The 21,888-nt window shown below is 43.2% G+C and overlaps 2 protein-coding genes across 4 annotated transcripts in view; one reads left to right on the top strand and one right to left on the bottom strand.

Moving 5' to 3' along the window:
• LOC121530709 (BMP-2-inducible protein kinase) overlaps positions 1-21,888 on the bottom strand; it is a 110,036-nt gene continuing 88,148 nt past the window's right edge. The window contains exons 14-16 of one of the 3 annotated variants that reach the window (XM_041835873.2): positions 21,544-21,713; positions 19,227-19,358; positions 1-3,318 (exon numbers count right to left, since the gene is read on the bottom strand). In XM_041835873.2, coding sequence (XP_041691807.2) covers positions 1,745-3,318; positions 19,227-19,358; positions 21,544-21,713 — 1,876 coding nt within the window. In that variant the 3' untranslated portion in view covers positions 1-1,744. The remainder of the gene's footprint in view (positions 3,319-19,226; positions 19,359-21,543; positions 21,714-21,888) is intronic. The other 2 variants (XM_041835876.2, XM_041835874.2) reach the window with 2 other exon arrangements.
• Positions 13,031-14,953, top strand: LOC121530710 (myosin light chain kinase, smooth muscle-like). The gene is made up of 2 exons (XM_041835877.2): positions 13,031-14,719; positions 14,756-14,953. Exons 1-2 carry the CDS (start codon positions 14,023-14,025, stop codon positions 14,803-14,805), a joined length of 747 nt encoding a protein of 248 aa, XP_041691811.2. The 5' UTR covers positions 13,031-14,022; the 3' UTR covers positions 14,806-14,953.

Genomic DNA, 21,888 nt, shown 5'->3' with positions numbered 1-21,888 from the left:
TGACGTGTTTTAATTTTGCTCAATATTTATAAATACTACCATTTTTTTTTTTTGGAGCAGGTTTATACATGCAATGGTTTCCGTTAGCACAAGGGATCTGGGCGTGTATTCATAAAGCGTCGCAGTAGGACTGCTGATCTAATTATCATAATCTTAAAAAACGATCCTAGATCAGCAAGTCCTACTCTGAGACGTAAGAATACAGGCCCTGGTCTTGGAAGTGTCTAAAAACCCATTTTGTAGTCCGTCTTTGTTTTTGTATGTTTGACTTTTATTACTAGAACTTGAGTTATGAATAAAATCAATATTGGAATACAGAAGGCTCTAAATGTGCGCTACATGCCTTTCCAAGGACCACACACACATTTTAATCCAACTTTTTTTTATTGCATTAGACAGCGGTATAGCATGATAAATAAAAATTATGGAAAGTTGTTAAATGAAATATTAACCGATGGCTTCCATAGGCAGCTACCAGCTGTTGTTTTAAGTGCCTACGGTAGGTAAATATCTTTATTTCTGTAACATTGGTTTTATAATTACCAGACAATGGAAGAGTTGACGCTGAAAGAGCGTTCATTTAAACACGACCTAATAGACTAAGTTGTACTACGATATTTCTTTAGACCCTCTTTCCCTTTATGAATGCATGGCTTGTGTTACCAATCGATGAGAGATAGGAGTCTGTTTCAGGACTAGGAAGAGGTGGAAGTAGTCATATCGGTAGATTCAGTTTCACCATGTAGGAGGACTTGTGTTTTTCCTCTTTATTCAAAAAGAATCTGTCATGACTCAAAAATTGGGTTAAGGTAAAATAACACTCCACTTTTTAAAATAGAACAGAACTTTACTGACACAGTTGTAATGCTAAAAGTATAGAAACAAACTAACATTGAAACTGTCCTAAATCATAAAACAGCAACCTTTAAAAAGAAACAGAACCAAAATCCCTTTAGTTCTAGTATTAAAGAATGCAATAAAAATCACGAAACCAAAAACATTAATCGCTATGTGTCTACAAGTAGACTCTAAATGTAAAAAAAAAAAATGCATAGAAAAAGGTCTAAGTAGGGTGAAATATTAAAGTGGTAAATGCCTACTCTGAAACGACCCATTCTGTTGACACAAAAGGGCAACGTTAGCCATTCGCTTAGGCAACGGTTTCCGAGGTACTGTGCAGCAGGGCGGAGCCATGCCCATATAAGGCTTTATGGTGCTAAATTAATCAATCTTATTGGTAGATCTTGAAGGAGGCCACAATCTATACAAAAAAATTGTTTGTTTTTTTGCAGCAACTCAAGCAGTCGGACGCTGAGCGAGCTTGTTTGTCACAGTACGATCTCCGTCTCTCCTGTTCGAATGTCTCGATGCCCAGAGACACGCATTGTGATGCAGCATAAAAAAGGCTTGTTAGAAAACAGGTACAGGCGGAAGTAAATGCATACAGAACCTGAAATCGTCCTCCACAGATTTAGTCCAGTTATTAGCGTGTTAAAATATATTTTTAGAGGGGGGGGGGGGAAACAACAACATTGGAAACACTTAAGAGCAGAGTCATTAGAGCCATTGCCGATATCAGTTTAATTTGGCTGAAAAGATCATCAACTGTCACACCACCAATCTAGCTGCCATCCCTTGGAAGGGAATTCATCCCCAGGACTGCATAGGCTTGGTGTAACACAGCGATGTGATTGAGAAAGACAAGCGCATGAGTGTGTTTGTGGCGGGAAGACTAGCGAGACGTTCACTGTTTGGAGGGGAAAGGCGCAGCCCCAAAAGGATCCAGCTCCACCGGCTGAGACGGCTGCTGTTGCCCGGGGTGGACCACCAGTTCTGTGAAGGGCACCGCCCCAAAGTCATCCATGATGTTCCCATCCCCCAGCGCGCCGTGGAGGGAGCTGGTCTGAGGCCTGCCATTGGCCGAAACTATGTCTGTCTTGCCGTCCATCAGACCTTGGTACTGGCCCTGGTTGAGTCGGCTGCCATCTTGAGGACCGAAGGGTTTGGCACCGAAGGGGTCCAAGATGGGGTCGACCTCACCAGGAAGGCTAGGTAGGGAAGCGCCTTTGTCTTTGTCGGTGTCGGCCATCGTTACGCTGCCGATGCTGATGTTCTCCTTGGAGTCTGAGGTGCTGAGGAACTCGTTGGAGCTCTGGGAGTCCCTCCTGCCGACCTTCTTGTGCCGGCGGACGCGCTCGGGGGTTCGGAAGCTGGGCTTGTTGCTCTTGCGGCCACCGGTGGGCGTACCGTGGTGGCGCTTGCCGTTGCTGCCACCGTCGGTGCCGCCAGAGAGCTTCCTCTGCCGTGAAGACAGCTTCTGGAGGCTGCGCTGCTTCAGCCTCTGCTGCTGGGGGCTGGCCAAATCCTCGAAGGCCGGACGGAAGATGTCCTCGGCGCTCCTGGAGGTGGTTGGTGGCGGGGCCGTGGGGCCGGGCTGGAAGGGGGAGAAGCCGAACGGATCGATGCTGTCAGGGGACACCGGCGGGGTCTGACCCATGGGGACATCGCTGCTGCCGGTCTTGCCAGATTTGGAGAGGTTCCGGCTGAACGGAGCCTTTGTAAAGACGTCAAACTCCTCCATGGTCTGGCTGACCACAGCCTCCTGGCTCACCTGCCTGAACGGAGCCGCGGAGAAGATGTCTGCGCTTTCTGTGGGGGACGCCACAGGGGGAAAGAAGGGCACCGCGCAAAACACATCGGCACCAAATATGTCCTTGATCCCACCACCACTAGGGGGAGCTCTAACAGCAGCCACACCGGGCGACTCGGAAGGTGTGATCGTGATCAGCGTGGCCTCCGACTCCCCTCTCGGACTTCCCTCATGGGAGACAGTAGCCGCAGCAGCCACTGCCCCTCCTTTACCTCCTGGGAGCCTCTTTGATCGTCCTCCCTTAGCTTTCCTGGGTTCATAGTCAGAGTCGGAACTGTGTTTGTCGTACTCCTCCTCCGAGTCCATTAACAGAGGCCTCTGGCCCAGCGTCTCCGTTTCCTCCACATTGTCCAGTTCGTTGAAGAACTCTCCATGCTCTTGCTCGCTGTTCAGCCCTTCGTCCTCCTCCGGCTCGTCTTCCTCCTCGCTGCTTTTAGGGGAAGGAGGGTCAGACTCGAAGTCGCTGTCCGATTCGCCGCCCGGTGGTTTGCGGGTCGTCTGTGAGCTGCCGGCGGAGGAGTTTCTCCTCCTGCTTGGTTTGTGCTCCCTGGCAGGATGTTGCTGTAGCTGTTCCTCAAGGGCTGGCTGGCCCACAGGGACAGGGACAGGAGCAGCGACTGGGATACTGAGCTCTTCGACAGGCTGATCTGTCATCATCACACTAGAACCTGTCGGATTGAAGCAGACAAGAGAATGTTGTTACTAAAGATGTGAGAACTTGGAAGATGTCAATTATATAATTACCGGTACCAAGTAGCCTATACACCCAAAGCTATAAGTAACCAAATATACACACAGTATATTATCTACGTTTTCTGTAACATTTAATTTGGTGCATGGAATTAAGATCAATTTAGAAAATATTGCATTGTTAGTATCAGTTTCTGCCAATGTCCTTGTTTCTGTAATTGTACATCAGTGCCATTCCCAGAAAATTGCAATTCACATATACACAGAAAAATATCAAGTACAAAATCCTAAAACCTACTTTCAAATTTAACAGATTTTCAGATTAAAATAATATGAAATCTCAAAAGAAGCCTATGTTCCAAAACCGGAACGATACAGATGGACCATGACTTAATACAATAAAAGGTTTAGAGATAACAATAGAACGTTCCGGGTAGATAGAGGATGGGGAGTGGGAGGGGCCATCTTAAGACTTGAATCATGATTATTGCTTTTGTTCTAAATCGAGTAACGATGCTTCTTATTATGTAGCCTTGCATGAGCCTTTGCTTGTGCGAGCTGGAACGGCTCATAGGAGCAGGAGCCTATCTCCTGTTTCTGTAGATTGAGGCAGCTTGATGTACAAGTACACCCCCTGGACAGGAAGCTAGAGAATGCTTCTTAGCTCTTGTAAATTCTCTAATATCACAAGGATGTAGTATTAGTCAAATCTGGATTAACCGACTGCTCGATTTGGGATTCTCCTGAGGTAACCTTGATGATCTCAGAATGATTTGAGAAAGCAAATCCCAACAGTTTGTTCCATTCTATTGGAACAGAAGGCACAACAGAGGAGAGTTCTAGAAACTCATATGGTTCAAAAGCTGTTCTTTCACCGAGCCCTTGGCCTAACTTGACCCCACTAAGAACAGAGGATGTAGGCACAGCAGAAGGAAGAACCAGATATCTAATAAGACTTTATGCCCAAAAAAATTGTTTAACATTTTTTTTTCATAATTAAATGGAGCAATTTATGAATGTATTCTCTTTCTTTCGCATTTCAGATTCAACCCTTTGCAATCTTTGAATGCCAATTACTATTTTCAGCTGAATAGCGTTTGTTCCCTTTGAATAAGTTAGTTGAGACAGAACGGCCGAACATAGCCCCCTGCTGTGCAGACAGAACATAGCCCCCTGCTGTGCAGACAGAAACGGAAATCTGTTAACATCTGAAAATCTCCAAACTGGCAGGACATGACATATAGAGGATTAGCCAAAACCATTGTTCTGCAGTAATGAACAAAGGCAACGATAAGGGGGGGGGGGGGAAACTCTTTTTCAGAGGGCTTCAAACTTTATTAATAATTTAGTATGTATTTATAAATGATTAACTGTTACTAACCTAATTATAATTTACTGTACGTAACCTTATTCTAAAGTATTACAAAACAACCCTTCTTGGAGAGGTTTTGTTCATGAGTGTTCGTGAGTGAGGAATCCTTCTGAATCTGTTGGGACAAGCCTGGCTATATAACAACATAATGACCACATGTCCTAATCTAACCTCCCATCTCAGTGGAACATCTTTAATCTAAAAAGATTTCAACCTGGAGAAAAACAATTTATTTGCTGATGTTCTTTTTAAAAAGAGACAGGCAGATGACACGGCCAAAGACAGACCTTGTTAAAAGTGACAATAACAACAATGTACATGAATGATGTAAGCTTCTCAGGGGGAGCAAGGGTCAAGCTCTACTGTCTATGTGACTAGGGCTGGGTCTAACTCAAACATTGGAAAGACGTGTTTTATAATGCTTGCATGTGTTATCCTCTAGGATTTGTACTTTTAACTTCAATTTCTTTTACCCCAAAAATAAATCAAATCAAATGAGTCTCTTAGTGGGCTGAGGATGGGGGAACTCAAGACCATTCTGGTACCGTCAGGACACACATGGCTGCCCACTGGATTACCCAGAATTCCATTCTGTCTGGCACGGGATGGCATCTGCTTCTTTCTCTAATGTAATGACCTGTATGTGTCATGTGTAATGTAATTTTTACATTTAAGTCATTTAGCAGACGCTCTTATCCAGAGCGACTTACAGTTAGTGAGTGCATACATTTTTCATACTGGCCCCCCCGTGGGAAACGAACCCACAACCCTGGCGTTGCAAGCGCCATGCTCTACCAACTGAGCTACACAGGGGTAATGTCCTGTATGTGTAATGTGTAATGTAATGTCCTGTATGTGTCATGTCCTGTATGTGTCATGTCCTGTATGTGTCATGTCATGTCCTGTATGTAATGTCATGTTCTGTATGTAATGTCATGTCCTGTATGTCATGTCATGTCATGTCCTGTATGTAATGTCATGTCCTGTATGTAATGTCATGTCATGTCATGTCCTGTATGTAATGTCATGTCATGTCCTGTATGTCATGTCCTGTATGTAATGTCATGTATGTAATGTCCTGTATGTAATGTCATGTATGTAATGTCATGTCATGTCCTGTATGTGTCATGTCCTGTATGTGTCATGTCCTGTATGTGTCATGTCCTGTATGTGTCATGTCATGTCCTGTATGTCATGTCCTGTATGTGTCATGTCATGTCCTGTATGTAATGTCATGTCCTGTATGTGTATTTCTGTGTATAACTGCTGACTTCTGCTACCTTGAACCAAATCTCTCTTGCAAAATAGATTTTAACTCAATGAGTCTCACCGCCGCCACCACGTACTCAGTGCAACTAGCGACCAGATTCTTTCTAGGATCTCCCAGAGGACCCTGCTATGCTGTCCTGCTGTGCTATGTAATGAAAACACTTATGGCTCCTTATATTATCTAAGAATGGGGTTAAGGACTTAAGCAGTTTTCACTTAATAATAAAATGGGGTTAAATGTGGTGAATGTCTTGTTACCGAGGTTTATAAAGCATCTCAGATTGCCGATCTAGGATCAGTTTAGCCTTTTAGATCAAAATGATTACTAGGACAGAGGTAAGCACTCCTCCCTAGATCAGCACTCCTCCTCTTTAGAGACGTAAGGGGTTGGGGGGGATCAGGGTTGAGATGGCGTGCTCCCTAACAATGCCTGTCTGTCACTGTCTGGTTGGTCAACCTAACATTAAATGGGATTAGTCACATCAACCCACTACAGTAAACAACAGACTAATCGACCACATCATATTATTATGTATCCTGTAGCTGGGCCACATACGTTTACTGTCTTCTGACAGAGTGGCAACTGTGACGGGATAATACTGGCAGGGATACATACACTCAGTGGCCATCTAGTACCGGGTCGGACCCCCACGTTGTTTCCAGAACAGTCTGAATTCTTCAGGGCATGGAGACATTGCTCAATCGGTATGAAGGGACCTAACTTGTGCAAAGAAAACATTCCCCACATCATTAAAACCACCAGCCTGTACCCTTATCACTAGGCAGGGTGGGAGAAGTCGTCTCTGAGACACTGGAACCGGCGCACCAGGCTCAAAAGTCGCTTAGGTCTCTCGTTTTGCCCATTCTAACGTTCAATCCAACACCAACTGAATGCCTTGATGCCCGTCTAGCTGCTTTATATAGCAAGCCACGGCCATGTGACTCACTGTCTATGGGAGTGAATCATTTTCGTGAATGGGTTGGTGTACCTAATAAACTGGCCACAGTGTGTTTGCTGTCTCAGTTTCCACCTTCTAACAAAAGAGGCCACTGTGACGGGATAATACGTAGGCCTAATATTTTTGTTGTCTATCAGATTATTTACACATACACATATATACACTACCAGTCAAAAGTTTGGACACACCTACTCATTCAAGGGTTTTTCTTTATTTTTACTATTTTTTTTACATTGTAGAATAATAGTGAAGCCATCAAAACTATTAAATAACACATATGGAATCATGTAGTAATCAAAAAAGTGTTAAACAAATAAAAATATATTTTATATTTGAGATTCACCAAATAGCCACCATTTGCCTTGATGACAGCTTTGCACACTCCTGGCATTCTCTCAACCAGATTCACCTGGAATGCTTTTCCAACAGTCTTGAAGGAGTTCCCACATATGCTGAGCACTTGTTGGCTGCTTTTCCTTCACTCTGTGGTCCGACTCATCCCAAACCATCTCAATTGGGTTGAGGTCTGGGGATTGTGGAGGCCAGGTCATCTGATGCAGCACTCCATCACTCTCCTTCTTGGTAAAATAGCCCTTACACAGGCTGGAGGTGTGTTGGGTCATTGTCCTGTTGAAAAACAAATGATAGTCCCACTAAGCCCAAACCAGATGGGATGGCGGATCGTTGCAGAATGCTGTGGTAGCCATGCTGGTAAAGTGTGCCTTGAATTCTAAATAAATCACAGACAGTGTCACCAGCAAAGCACCCCCACACCAATCACACCTCCTCCTCCATGCTTTACGGTGGGAAATACACATGCGGAGATCATCCGTTCACCCACACCGCGTCTCACAAAGCCACGGCTGTTGGAACCAAACATCTCAAATTTGGCCTCCAGACCAAAGGACAAATATCCACCAGTCTAATGTCCATTGCTCGTGTTTCTTGGCCCAAGCAGGTCACTTATATTATTGGTGTCCTTTAGTAGTGGTTTCTTTGCAGCAATCCGACCATGAAGGCTTGATTCACACAGTCCCCTCTGAACAGTTGATGTTGAGATGTGTCTGTGACTTGAACTCTGTGAAGCATTTATTTGGGCTGCAATTTCTGAGGCTGGTAACTCTAATGAACTGATCCTCTGCAGCAGAGGTAACTCTGGGTCTTCCATTCCTGTGACTGTCCTCATGAGAGTCAGTTTCATCATAGCTCTTGATGGTTTTTGCGAATGCACTTGAAGAAACTTTAAAAGTTCTTGAAATGTTCCGTATTGACTGACCTTCACGTCTTAAAGTAATGATGGACTGTCGTTTCTCTTTGCTTATTTGAGCTGTTCTTGCCATAATATGGACTTGGTATTTTACCAAATAGGGCTATCTTCTGTACACCCCCACCTTGTCACAACACAACTGATTGGCTCAAACACATTAAGGAAAGAAATTCCACAAATTAACTTTTAAGAAGGCACACCTGAGTGGCGCAGTAGTCCTGAGTAGCGCAGTGGTCTAAGGCACTGCATCGCAGTGCTAACTGTGCCACTAGAGATCCTGGTTCGAATCCAGGCTCTGTCGCAGCCGGCCGCGACCGGGAGACTCATGGGCGGCGCACAATTGGCCCAGCGTCGTCCAGGGTAGGGGAGGGAATGGCCGGCAGGGATGTAGCTCAGTTGATAGAGCATGGCGTTTGCAACGCCAGGGTTGTGGGTTCGATTCCCACGGGGGGCCAGTATAAAAACAAATATGTATTCACTAACTGTAAGTCGCTCTGGATAAGAGCGTCTGCTAAATGACTAAAATGTAAAATGTAAATGTTAATTGAAATGCATTCCAGGTGACTACCTCATGAAGCTGGTTGAGAGAATGTCAAGAGTGTGCAAAGCTGTCATCAAGGCAAAGTGTGGCTATTTGAAGAATCTGAAATATAAAATATATTTTGATTTGTTTAACACTTTTTTGGTTACTACATGATTCCATATGTGTTATTTCATAGCTTTGACGTCTTCACTATTATTCTACAATGTAAACAATAGTAAAAATAAAGAAACCCTTGAATGAGTAGGTGTCCAAACTTTTAACTGGTAGTGTATATATTTTTTGCTTCCAGGAATTGTGTACAGATCCTTGCGACATGGGGCCTTGCATTATCATGCTGAAACATGAGGTGAGTGCGGTGGATGAATGGCACGACAATGGGCCTCAGTATCTCGTCACGGTATTTCTGTGCATTCAAATTTCCATTGATAAAATGCAATTGTGTTTGTTGTCCATAGCTTACGCCTGCCCATACCATAACCCCACCGCCACCATGGGGCACTCTGTTCACAACGTTGACATCAGCAAACCGCTCACCCACACGACGCCATACACGTGGGTCTGCGGTTGTGAGGCCGGTTGGACGTACTGCCAAATGCAAATAGTCCGGGTAGCCAATTGCATGCTCCCTCAAAACTTGAGACATCTGTCTCGTTGTATTGTGTGACAAAATCGCACATTTTAGAGTGGCCTTTTATTGTCCCCAGCACAAGGTGCACACGTGTAATGATCATGCTGTTTAATCAGCTTCTTGATATGCCACACCTGTCAGGTGGATGGATTATCTTGGCAAAGGAGAAATGCTCACTAACAGGGATGTAAACAAATTTGAGCACACATTGAGAGAAATAAGCTTTGTGTGTGTATGGAAGATTTCTGGGATCTTTTATTTCAGCTTATGAAACCAACAACGGACTTTTGCCCAAATGAGAGAAACCCCCCCCCTGATTTCCTTATATGAACTGTAACTCAGTAAAATCTTTGAAATTGTTTCGTTTATATTTTTGTTCAGTATATTAAATGTCTTGCGCAACTAACTTGAGCCCTTCACACATTTATTTTGGGATCCGTAAACGTAAATTAGCCTAATGACATGCGAGAAATACACGGAGAAAGACCGTCTCATTTCCATCCACGTTCCCTCTCCTCGCCGACTTTCCTTGATTAACTTTTGACCTTTTTCAAAAGAAGGTGAGAGAGGACGCAGGAGGTGAGCAAATCTAACTGATAAAAGGCGCTGGAGAGGACAGGAAGAAAGCAGGTAGAGAGGTCATGTAATTATGTGGGAAGGTGTACTGGAATTACCGAAAGGTCACATAAAAAAAAAAAAAAGTATAATATATAAATGTCATTAGCCCACAAAAATGCATATGCACAAATATAGTAGGGACTGAGGTGAATTTTGGTGAACAGGCTGAATCATAGAAAAGACTAGGTTGGGATGTAGGTAGTGGCAGGTAGCTTAGTGGTTAAGAGCGTAGTGCCAGTAACCGAAAGGTCGCTGGTTCTAATCCCCGAGCCGACTAGGTGAAAAATCTGTTGATGTGCCCCTTGAGCAAGGCACTTAACCCTAATTGCTCCTGTAAGTCGCTCTGGATAAGAGCGTCTGCTAAAATGACTAAAATGTAAATGTAGGGACATAACTAAATGCCATACATTAAACATGTTACAGTCATGCATTAAACATGTTACAGTCATGCATTAAACATGTTACAGTCATGGGGTGCAACTTTCACATTCTGAAATTGCATTTTGTACACCCCAGTTTTATCACTGGAATGTGATACAAAACGAGGCAACAGTGTGCTTTAGGACCATGCGGACGCCTCCGAGCGGTCTGGTAGGCTGTTTGGAGTGTTTATCAGACTGGATAAAAATATATATGTCCCCCCCCCACACTTCTAAAACCAAAGTTGCGCCCCTGGTTACAGTCATGCATTAATCATGTTACAGTCAAGCAGACATCAGCAAACACAGTTATCAGATCTCATACTCTCATGATCTTGCAGGACTGTGTTAGGATATTTGCACTTGGACTTTGCAATCAGATTGGATTTAAAGAGACTAATACATAACCACCATGAAACATCTACAGTAGTTCATTTTCAACTGATTAAATCCTTCTCAAAGCTTGGATTTACCCCGTACGTGTTCCCCACTCAGTGGATTTTAGATAAGCAGAGAGTGAGCTGCTTATGGTTTAATATCTGATTCACCGGTTTACCTTTTCAAAAAGCACAGTCCTGCATATATAACACGTTGGTTAAGGACTCCCAATACCCAAAGAACAGTACTGTGTACACAGTACATTCGGAAAGTATTCAGACCCCCTTGACTTTTTCCACATTTTGTTACGTTACAGCCTTATTTTAAAATTAATTAAATAAATAAAAATCATCATCAATCTACACACAATACCCCATAATGACAAAGTGAAAACAGGTTCAGATATTCTTGCAAATCTATAAAAATAAAAAAAACAGAAATACATTATTTACATAAGTATTCAGACCCTTTGCTATGAGACTCGAAATTGAGCTCAGGTGCATCCTGTTTCCATTGATCATCCTTGAGATGTTTCTACAACTTGATTGGAGTCCACCTGTGGTAAATTCAATTGATTGGACATGATTTGGAAAGGCACACACCTGTCTATATAAGGTCCCACAGTTGACAGTGCATGTCAGAGCAAAAACCAAGGCATGAGGTCGAAGGAATTGTCCGTAGAGCTCCAAGACAGGATTGTGTCGAGGCACAGATCTGGGGAAAGGTACCAAAATATTTATGCAGCATTGAAAGTCCCCAGGAACACATCATTCTTAAACGGAAGAAGTTTGGAACCACCAAGACTCTTCCTAGAGCTGGCCGCCCGGCCAAACTGAGCAATCGGGGGAGAAGGGCCTTGGTCAGGGAGGTGACCAAGAACCCGATGGTCACTCTGACAGAGCTCCAGAGTTTCTCTGTGGAGATGGGAGAACCTTCCAGAAGGACAACCATCTCTGCAGCACTCCACCAATCAGGCCTTTATGGAAGAGTGGCCAGATGGAAGCCACTCCTCAGTAAAAGGCACATGACAGCCCGCTTGGAGTTTGCCAAAAGGCACCTAAAGGACTCTCAGACCATGAGAAACAAGATTCTCTGGTCTGATGAAACCAAGATTGAACTCTTTGGCCTGAATGCCAAGCGTCACGTCTGGAGGAAACCTGGCACCATCCCTACGGTGAAGCATGGTGGTGGCAGCATCATGCTGTGGGGATGTTTTACTGCAGCAGGGACTGGGAGACTAGTCAGGATCGAAGCAAAGATGATCGGAGCAAAGTACAGAGAGATCCTTGATGAAAACCTGCTCCAGAGCGCTCAGGACCTCAGACTGGGGACGGACTTGAACCCGATCGAACATCTCTGGAGAGACCTTGAAAATAGCTGTGCAGCGACACTCCCCATCCAACCTAACAGAGCTTGAGGATCTGCAGAAAATAATGGGAGAAAATCCCCAAATAATAACAAATAATAATGCCATTTAGCAGACGCTTTTATCCAAAGCGACTTACAGTCATGTGTGCATACATTTTTTAAACGTATGGGTGGTCCCGGGGATCGAACCCACTACCCTGGCGTTACAAGCGCCATGCTCTACCAATTGAGCTACAGAGGACCACCCAAAATACAGGTGTGCCAAGCTTGTAGCGTCATACCCAAGAAGACTCGAGGCTGGAATTGCTGCCAAAGGTGCTTCAACAAAGTACTGAGTAAAGGGTCTGAATACTTATGTAAATGTGATATTTCAGTTTTTTGTAAAAAAATTAGCAAAAATTTCAAAAAAATCAGTTTTTGCTTTGTCATTATGGGGTGTTGTGTGTAGATTGATGAGGGACAAAAAACAATTTAATCAATTTTAGAATAAGGCTGTAAAAAAGTCAAGGGGTCTGAATACTTTCTGAAGGCGCTGTATAACGTGTTGGTTAAGGATTCCCAATACCCAAAGCATAGTGTTGCTTCATTTCATTAATCCGTTTAATTCCATTCGTTTTGTTTGATCGTTCACTGGTGGCAGCGGTGGGATTTTACTTATATATGTTAGTCATTCAGAAAACAGACAGACAGACAAAAGACAGCCATGTTAATCTGAGAAACATCTTGGTGTAACGGTGGGTAGATAAATACCTGGTCACTCAGAAACCTACATACACCTCTTCGTTGGCCTCTACTATTGAAAAGAGCCATCAATAAAACGAACCCCAAAAATGTATATTGCTTTTGAATAATTTTTTTATTTATCACCATTAAGCATTTGTATATATATATATATATATATTTAAAAAAAAAAAACATTCACAGTATGATACAAGCTCATTTACATAGTTTTTGTCTGTTGAAAAACAGATTATTTTTTAATACAACTTACGCATCTAACGCTGTATACTTTCCTTTCACAGGAGAGGCAACTGCTCAAGTACAGCACGACTTGCTTAACCAACAGTTCTGACATTCTTATAATAACCGATGATGTGTTAAGTTTCACAGGAACAAACAGTTGTTATGAACATCTGTATGTTGATGACAATGTGCTTAAAATCAAGATGTTTAAAGCAACCAAATATTAAATGAGGTTTGAGGCTGTTTCACCACAGTAACAAAGGGCTAGGAAGTGAAACCAATGCCCCAAATCAAAGAATTAACATTTTCAAAAATAAGAACAAAATATATCAAAATGTAAACACCACAACATATTCAAGACTGTTTTTGAACGCTGCTTGGAGGTCTTAACCATCTACAAACTGCTCGCTACCATTTCCTTGTTGTCTTGTACTATCATCAGTGTAATTAAATGGCTCAAGTCATTATTTGTATTTGTTAATTCTTCCTTTTTGAACAACAAAACAGATCAAACATTGCGGCCGTTGAATCAGAAATCTGTCCACCTATACACAATTTGAACAAGATGTTTCTGAGTATGGCTGTCTTGCATTACAAAATAGAAACAATAACAGAAATGAAACTACTAATACGTGCACAATTATTTATCCAAATAGTCAAGAGTCCAGAGCTCTCAAATTGACAATGAAATGCAACAGAATGATTGGGGTATTGAGGAATCCAGCAATTCCCTTCTCCCTTGTTCATGGTTAAACTTACCTTTGGCAAATAAATAAAATATATGGAGCTGTTGTTATCAAGGAATGCAATAAGTGCTTATTACTGTATAGGCAAGTGTGTATAACTGAATTCCTAAATAATAAGAATTCCTAAATGAGGCAAAGATGAGTGACTTCTATGGAGACTCCAAGCCTGCTGCTGTCAGACCTAGCAGTGGAGACTCCAAGCCCGCTGCTGTCAGACCTAGCAGTGGAGACTCCAGGCCTGCTGCTGTCAGACCTAGCAGTGGAGACTCCAGGCCTGCTGCTGTCAGACTTAGCAGTGGAGACTCCAGGCCTGCTGCTGTCAGACCTAGCAGTGGAGACTCCAGGCCCGCTGCTGTCAGACCTAGCAGTGGAGACTCCAGGCCCGCTGCTGTCAGACCTAGCAGTGGAGACTCCAGGCCTGCTGGTGTCAGACCTAGCAGTGGAGACTCCAGGCCCGCTGCTGTCAGACCTAGCAGTGGAGACTCCAGGCCCGCTGCTGTCAGACCTAGCAGTGGAGACTCCAGGCCTGCTGCTGTCAGACCTAGCAGTGGAGACTCCAGGCCTGCTGCTGTCAGACCTAGCAGTGGAGACTCCAGGCCCGCTGCTGTCAGACCTAGCAGTGGAGACTCCAGGCCCGCTGCTGTCAGACCTAGCAGTGGAGACTCCAGGCCCGCTGCTGTCAGACCTAGCAGTGGAGACTCCAGGCCTGCTGCTGTCAGACCTAGCAGTGGAGACTCCAGGCCCGCTGCTGTCAGACCTAGCAGTGGAGACTCCAGGCCCGCTGCTGTCAGACCTAGCAGTGGAGACTCCAGGCCCGCTGCTGTCAGACCTAGCAGTGGAGACTCCAGGCCCGCTGCTGTCAGACCTAGCAGTGGAGACTCCAGGCTTGCTGCTGTCAGACCTAGCAGTGACAGCAGAACCAGATGTACTATAGCATACAACCCTACAAACCAACATTACCACCCAAATATAGGTGTAGCTTAATGTGCATCTTAATGATAGCAAGTTGGAATGGTTAGTACAGTGAGGGAAAAAAAGTATTTGATCCCCTGCTGATTTTGTAAGTTTGCCCACTGACAAAGAAATGATCAGTCTATAATAATAATTTTAATGGTAGGTTTATTTGAACAGTGAGAGACAGAATAACAACAAAAAAATCCAGAAAAACGCATGTCAAAAATGTTATAAATTGATTTGCATTTTAATGAGGGAAATAAGTATTTAACCTCCTCTCAATCAGAAAGATTTCTGGCTCCCATGTGTCTTTTATACAAGTAACGAGCTGAGATTAGGAGCACACTCTTAAAGGGAGTGCTCCTAATCTCAGTTTGTTACCTGTATAAAAGACACCTGTCCACAGAAGTAATCAATTAATCAGATTCCAAACTCTCCACCATGGCCAAGACCAAAGAGCTCTCCAAGGATGTCAGGGACAAGATTGTAGACCTACACAAGGCTGGAATGGGCTACAAGACCATCGCCAAGCAGCTTGGTGAGAAGGTGACAACAGTTGGTGCGATTATTCGCAAATGGAAGAAACACAAAATAACTGTCAATCTCCCTCGGCCTGGGGCTCCATGCAAGATCTCACCTCGTGGAGTTGCAATGATCATGAGAACGGTGAGGAATCAGCCCAGAACTACACGGTAGGATCTTGTCAATGATCTCAAGGCAGCTGGGACCATAGTCACCAAGAAAACAATTGGTAACACACTACGCCCTGGTAACACACTACACACTGTGGTCCTCTGTAGCTCAGCTGGTAGAGCACGGCGCTTGTAACGCCAAGGTAGTGGGTTCGATCCCCGGGACCACCCATACACAAAAAAAAATGTATGCACGCATGACTGTAAGTCGCTTTGGATAAAAGCGTCTGCTAAATGGCATATTATTATTATTATTTATTATTATACGCCGTGAAGGACTGAAATCCTGCAGCGCCCACAAGGTCCCCCTGCTCAAGAAAGCACATATACAGGCCCATCTGAAGTTTGCCAATGAACATCTGAATGATTCAGAGGAGAACTGGGTGAAGGTGTTGTGGTCAGAGACCAAAATGGAGCTCTTTGGCATAATAATAATAATAATAATATGCCATTTAGAAGACGCTTTTATCCAAAGCGACTTACAGTCATGCGTGCATACATTTTTGTGTATGGGTGGTCCCGGGGATCGAACCCACTACCTTGGCGTTACAAGCGCCGTGCTCTACCAGCTGAGCTACAGAGGACCACAACTCAACTCGCCGTGTTTGGAGGAGGAGGAATGCTGCCTATGACCCCAAGAACACCATCCCCACCGTCAAACATGGAAGTGGAAACATTATGCTTTGGAGGTGTTTTTCTGCTAAGGGGACAGGACAACTTCACCGCATCAAAGGGACGATGGACGGGGCCATGTACCTTCAAATCTTGGGTGAGAACCTCCTTCCCTCAGCCAGGGCATTGAAAATGGGTTGTGGATGGGTATTCCAGCATGACAATGACCCAAAACACACGGCCAAGGCAACAAAGGAGTGGCTCAAGAAGAAGCACATTAAGGTCCTGGAGTGGCCTAGCCAGTCTCCAGACCTTAATCCCATAGAAAATCTGTGGCGGGAGCTGAAGGTTCAAGTTGCCAAACGTCAGGCTCGAAACCTTAATGACTTGGAGAAGATCTGCAAAGAGGAGTGGGACAAAATCCCTCCTGAGATGTGTGCAAACCTGGTGGCCAACTACAAGAAATGTCTGACCTCTGTGATTGCCAACAAGGGTTTTGCCACCAAGTACTAGGTCATGTTTTGCAAAGGGGTCAAATACTTATTTCCCTCATTAAAATGCAAATCAATTTCTAACATTTTTGACATGCGTTTTTCTGGATTTTTTTGTTGTTATTCTGTCTCTCACTGTTCAAATAAACCTACCATTAAAATTATAGACTGATCATGTCTTTGTCAGTGGGCAAACATACAAAATCAGCAGGGGATCAAATACTTTTTTCCCTCACTGTAGATACAAACAAACTTAGAGATGAATTGGTGGGAAATTTGTCAAAAGCCCCTGAAAGTCCTTCAGACTCTGGACAACCACAAAGGAAAATATGACAATGACCTTGACAACATAAATTGTCTATGGCACAAATACATAAATAAAATTAGGCTAATTGAAAATATGTCACCAAATGTTGTCATTCCAGCTTATTGGGATGACATCACCCATATGTTGGGCTCCAAGTCTAGAATTACTGTCCCTTCTGAACGTCCTATGACCTATCAGTGGTCAAGTACTTTCACACACAGTTTGGTTTTGGTTGTTCCGTAACTCAGTTATACCTTAAAACTACAATGTTATACTAAAGTCAGTGAGACATATTTCCATTTCGATATAGGCAGAACATCTGACTTACAGTCAGACTTCAGTTGGGATAAATTACTATAAATCACTTAACTGAAGGCATGCTGGGATTGCATTGTCATACTCTAGTTATTAACATATGGGCACAGCTGACTGTTATATTACAAAACAAAAAGTAAATTTAGCTACCATAAAAATAAATGGTGGCATTCTTATGATAATTCTTAAGATACATTTGATTATACAATTCTTGTAATATTTAATCATTTTGGGGGTGGGTGCTAGCTGGAATAGTCCTCCGTAGTAAAGTGCACAGTACAACCCAAACGGGACATAACATTTTGGCAAATCTCCTTAACAGGAATAAGCTTATTATACCCAAGGTGAGGCTTTTGAGATTTACGGATACTTATAAAATGTATCAATATGCTAGTTTCAAATGGGCTCAGTAAGCAAAATCAAATAAAAAATGTTAACAAACAGCTAAGTTCTCTCACTGCTAGTTTGTGACTAAATGATTAATCACTACTTTACCATCATATCCAGTGGGGTCTGAAATTATTGATACAAAAATGACTGTATAAAATAAATAAATACTGAGCTATATTGGGAAATATTATTATTTTATACTAATACAATTTTAGGATATTTTAGCCAAAAACCTGGTTGCCTCAATTGCTCAGAGAAAGTGATTTTTTTTAACCAAGTAATACTTTAATTTTTTCTCTAAAAAGGTATGGGTCAAAATGATTGAAACCCGTTTTCAATACTTTCGAAACATTTTACATTTACATTTTAGTCATTTAGCAGACGCTCTTATCCAGAGCGACTTACAGTTAGTGAGTGCATTCAGTTTTCATACTGAAATACCTCACCTTTCGAGGATAACGGCACTGAGCCTTTTTCTAAAATGTTTTATGAGTTGGAGAACACATTGGGAGGGATCGTAGTCCATTCCCCCATACAGAATCCTTCCAGATCCTTGATATCCTACGTTCGCGCTTATGGACTGCCCTCTTCAATTCAAACCAAAGGTTTTCAATGGGTTTCAAGTCCGGAGACTGAGATGGCCGTTGCAAAATGTTGATTTTGTGGCCAATTAAAATAATTTATTTGTGGATTCTGATGAGGCCAATGAACCATTTCTTTGTGGATTCTGATGAGGCCAATTAACCATTTATTTGTGGATTCTGATGAGGCCAATTAACAATTTCTTTGTGGATTCTGATGTGGCCAATTAACAATTTCTTTGTGGATTCTGATGAGGCCAATTAACCATTTCTTTGTGGATACTGATGTGGCCAATTAACAATTTCTTTGTGGATACTGATGTGGCCAATTAACCATTTCTTGGTGGATTATGATGTGGCCAATTAACCATTTCTTTGTGGATTCTGATGTGGCCAATTAACCATTTCTTTGTGGATTCTGATGTGGCCAATTAACCATTTCTTTGTGGATTCTGATGTGGCCAATTAACCATTTCTTTGTGGATTCTGATGTGGCCAATTAACCATTTCTTTGTGGATTCTGATGTGTGCTCGGGGTTATTGTCTTGCTGAAAGATCCACTTACGGCCAAGTTTCAGCCTCCTGGCAGAATTAGTATAAAATCATATTTTGTATTTATTTTATAGAGTAATTATTGCTCATCTTTATCAAGGGTGTCAATTTCCAACCCCACTGTAGATCATCCTCTTCGTTAGCGAGATGTGCTTGTTTTGTTTTCTGAAGTCTAACTTGGTAATAATGATATATTCCCATTTGACCATTGAGATCATCTGTTGCACCAAAAGACTGCAGTTACGCACCGGGGCCTGTATTCACAGCACTGCTACTCTGACACTACACATCCTCTTGGGTTTAGGGTTGAGGGGGCAGAACAGTGAGTGTGGTTGGGGGTTTAAGGGTTGAGTTTGGCAGGGGGAATGAAGACAGGAGAGGGTAGTTCCAAACTGAAGTGTTGGGTCCTGTTGGGGGCGTGGCGAGATGGGGTTGGGGGAGGGGCCTCCATTAAGACTTGCCTGCGCTAGCCAGGAATGGGGCGGAGCCAAACAGGTATTCAGGGAGGAGGGGCTTGGCGGTTGCGGCGGAGGTGATTGGCTGCAGCGGTCGGTCTGCCTCCATGCTAGTGGTTCTCTCCACGGGTTTACCTGCTAGGGCAGATAGGGCAGATAGGGGAAGGGGATTGGGATCGTTAGACACAGGAAATACAAATTCAAAAAGTTTTATTGTCCATCAAATTAGCATTAGACAGAAATAATTATCTTTGTAATCAGGAGTGCATTTAGTGAAATATAAGTTAACATTTGCAGATATACACTACCGTTCACACACACACTCTACCGGTCAAAAGTTTGGGGTCACTAAGTGCTCCTCTGTAGCTCAGCTGGTAGAGCACGGCGCTTGTAACGCCAAGGTAGTGGGTTCGATCCCCGGGACCACCCATACACAAAAAATGTATGCATGCACGACTGTAAGTCGCTTTGGATAAAAGCGTCTGCTAAATGGCATATTATTATTATTACTTAGAAATGTCCTTGTTTTCCATGAAAACATACATGAAATTAGTTTGAATAGGAAATATAGTAAAATGAATAGGAAATGTAGTCATTGACAAGGTTAGAAATTATAATTTTTAATTGAAATAATAATTGTGTCCTTCAAAACTTTGCTTTCATCAAATAATCCTCCATTTGCAGCAATTACAGCCTTGCAGACCTTTGGCATTCTAGTTGTCAATTTGTTCAGGTAATCTGAAAAGATTTCACCCCATGCTTCCTGAAGCACCTCCCACAAGTTGGATTGGCTTGATGGGCACTTCTTACGGTCAAGCTGCTCCAACAACAGCTCAATAGGGTTGATATCCGGTGACTGTGCTGGCCACTCCATTATAGACAGAATACCACCTGACTGCTTCTTCCCTAAATAGTTCTTGCATAGTTTGGAGCTGTGCTTTGGATCATTGTCCTGTCGTAGGAGGAAATTGGCTCCAATCAAGCGCCATCCACAGGGTATGGCATGGCATTGCAAAATGGAGTGATAGCCTTCCTTCTTCAAGATCCCTTTTACCCTGTACAAATCTCCCACTTTACCACCACCAAAGCACCCCCAGATCATCACATTGCCTCCACCATGCTTGACAGATGGCATCAAGCACTCCTCCAGCATCTTTTCATTTGGTCTGCGTCTCACAAATGTTCTTCTTTGTGATCCGAACACCTCAAACTTCGATATGTCTGTCCATAACACTTTTTTCCAATCTTCCTCTGTCCAGTGTCTGTGTTCTTTTGCCCATCTTAATCTTTTATTTTTATTGGCCAGTCTGAGATATGGCTTTTTCTTTGCAACTCTGTCTAGGTCAGCATCCCAGAGTCGCCTCTTCACTGTTGACGTTGAGACTGGTGTTTTGCAAGTACTATTTAATGAAGCTGCCAGTTGAGGACCTGTGAGGCATCTGTTTATCAAACTAGACACTAATGTATTTGTCCTCTTGCTCAGTTGTGCACCGGGGCCTCCCACTCCTCTTTCTATTCTGGTTAGAGCCAGTTTGCGCTGTTCTGTGAAGGGAGTAGTACACAGCGTTGTACGAGATCTTCAGTTTCTTGGCAATTTCTCGCATGGAATAGCCTTCATTTCTCAGAACAAGAATAGACTGACGAGTTTCAGAAGAAAGTTATTTGTTTCTGGCCATTTTGAGCCTGTAATCGAACCCACAATTGCTGATGCTCCTGATACTCAACTAGTCTCAAGAAGGCCAGTTTTATTGCTTCTTTAATCAGCACAACAGTTTTCAGCTGAAATAGGGTTTTCTAATGATCAATTAGCCTTTTAAAATGATAAACTTGGATTAGCAAACACAACGTGCCATTGGAACACAGGGACTGATGGTTGCTGATAATGGGCCTCTGTACGCCTATGTAGATATTCAAAACAAAAAATTAATCAGCCATTTACAATGTCTACACTGTATTTCTGATCCATTTGATGTTATTATAATGGACCAAAAAATTGCTTTTCTTTCAAAAACAAGGACATTTCTAAGTGACCCCAAACTTTTGAACGGTAGTGTAAATGTAACAACTCGAGACAGATTTTTAAACATATTGATATATGGCAACTAAGATCAGGAACCTTTTGAAGATATGTTTATATGCGAGTCATTTAGCAGATGCTCTTATCCAGAGAACTATCAGTTGTGAGGTAATGTACTTTTTTTCCACCTTTTCTTTTTTTTGTACTGGTTCCCCGTGGGAATCGAAACCCAGGTGGAACAGTAACGGAAAAGGGAAGGTAAAAGATGGGACACTTGCTGGGGAAGGTAAAAGATGGGACACTTGCTTGCTCTGAGGAGGTCGAACTCGCGGTCCAGAAGTTCCTCCTCTGTGAGTTTGGAGAAGTTGTCCTCTCCGAAGGGGTTCCAGCGGGACATGTCAGGAGGGTGGCTCTGGGGAGCGACCAGGGTCTGGAGGGGAGGGGTGGTCACCTTTAGGTCCACCAGAGGGTTTCTGCTGGGGAGAGAGGAAGAGAGAGGAAGCTATGAAGTGGGTCTGGGCGGGCTAATGGCTGGTGATCACCATAGATTGAAGATGCTTATGATGTGTTGAATTACTTGTGGTGTCTGTGTTACTGACAGACATTACAGGCACATAAAGACTGGGGTATGAGGTGACTGAGGGATGTTCC

Source organism: Coregonus clupeaformis, unplaced genomic scaffold (genome assembly GCF_020615455.1).
Source record: "Coregonus clupeaformis isolate EN_2021a unplaced genomic scaffold, ASM2061545v1 scaf0780, whole genome shotgun sequence".
In the NCBI taxonomy this organism is placed as follows: domain Eukaryota; kingdom Metazoa; phylum Chordata; class Actinopteri; order Salmoniformes; family Salmonidae; genus Coregonus; species Coregonus clupeaformis.
This window is presented reverse-complemented; position numbering and strand designations above follow the sequence as displayed.

Coding starts and splice junctions, on each gene's coding strand:
- LOC121530710 (XM_041835877.2), top strand. CDS start 14,023: ATGGAGACTCCAAGCCTGCTGCTGTCAGACCTAGCAGTGGAGACTCCA. Junction 14,720..14,755: donor CCTAGCAGTGGAGACTCCAG/GCCCGCTGCTGT, acceptor TGGAGACTCCAG/GCTTGCTGCTGTCAGACCTA.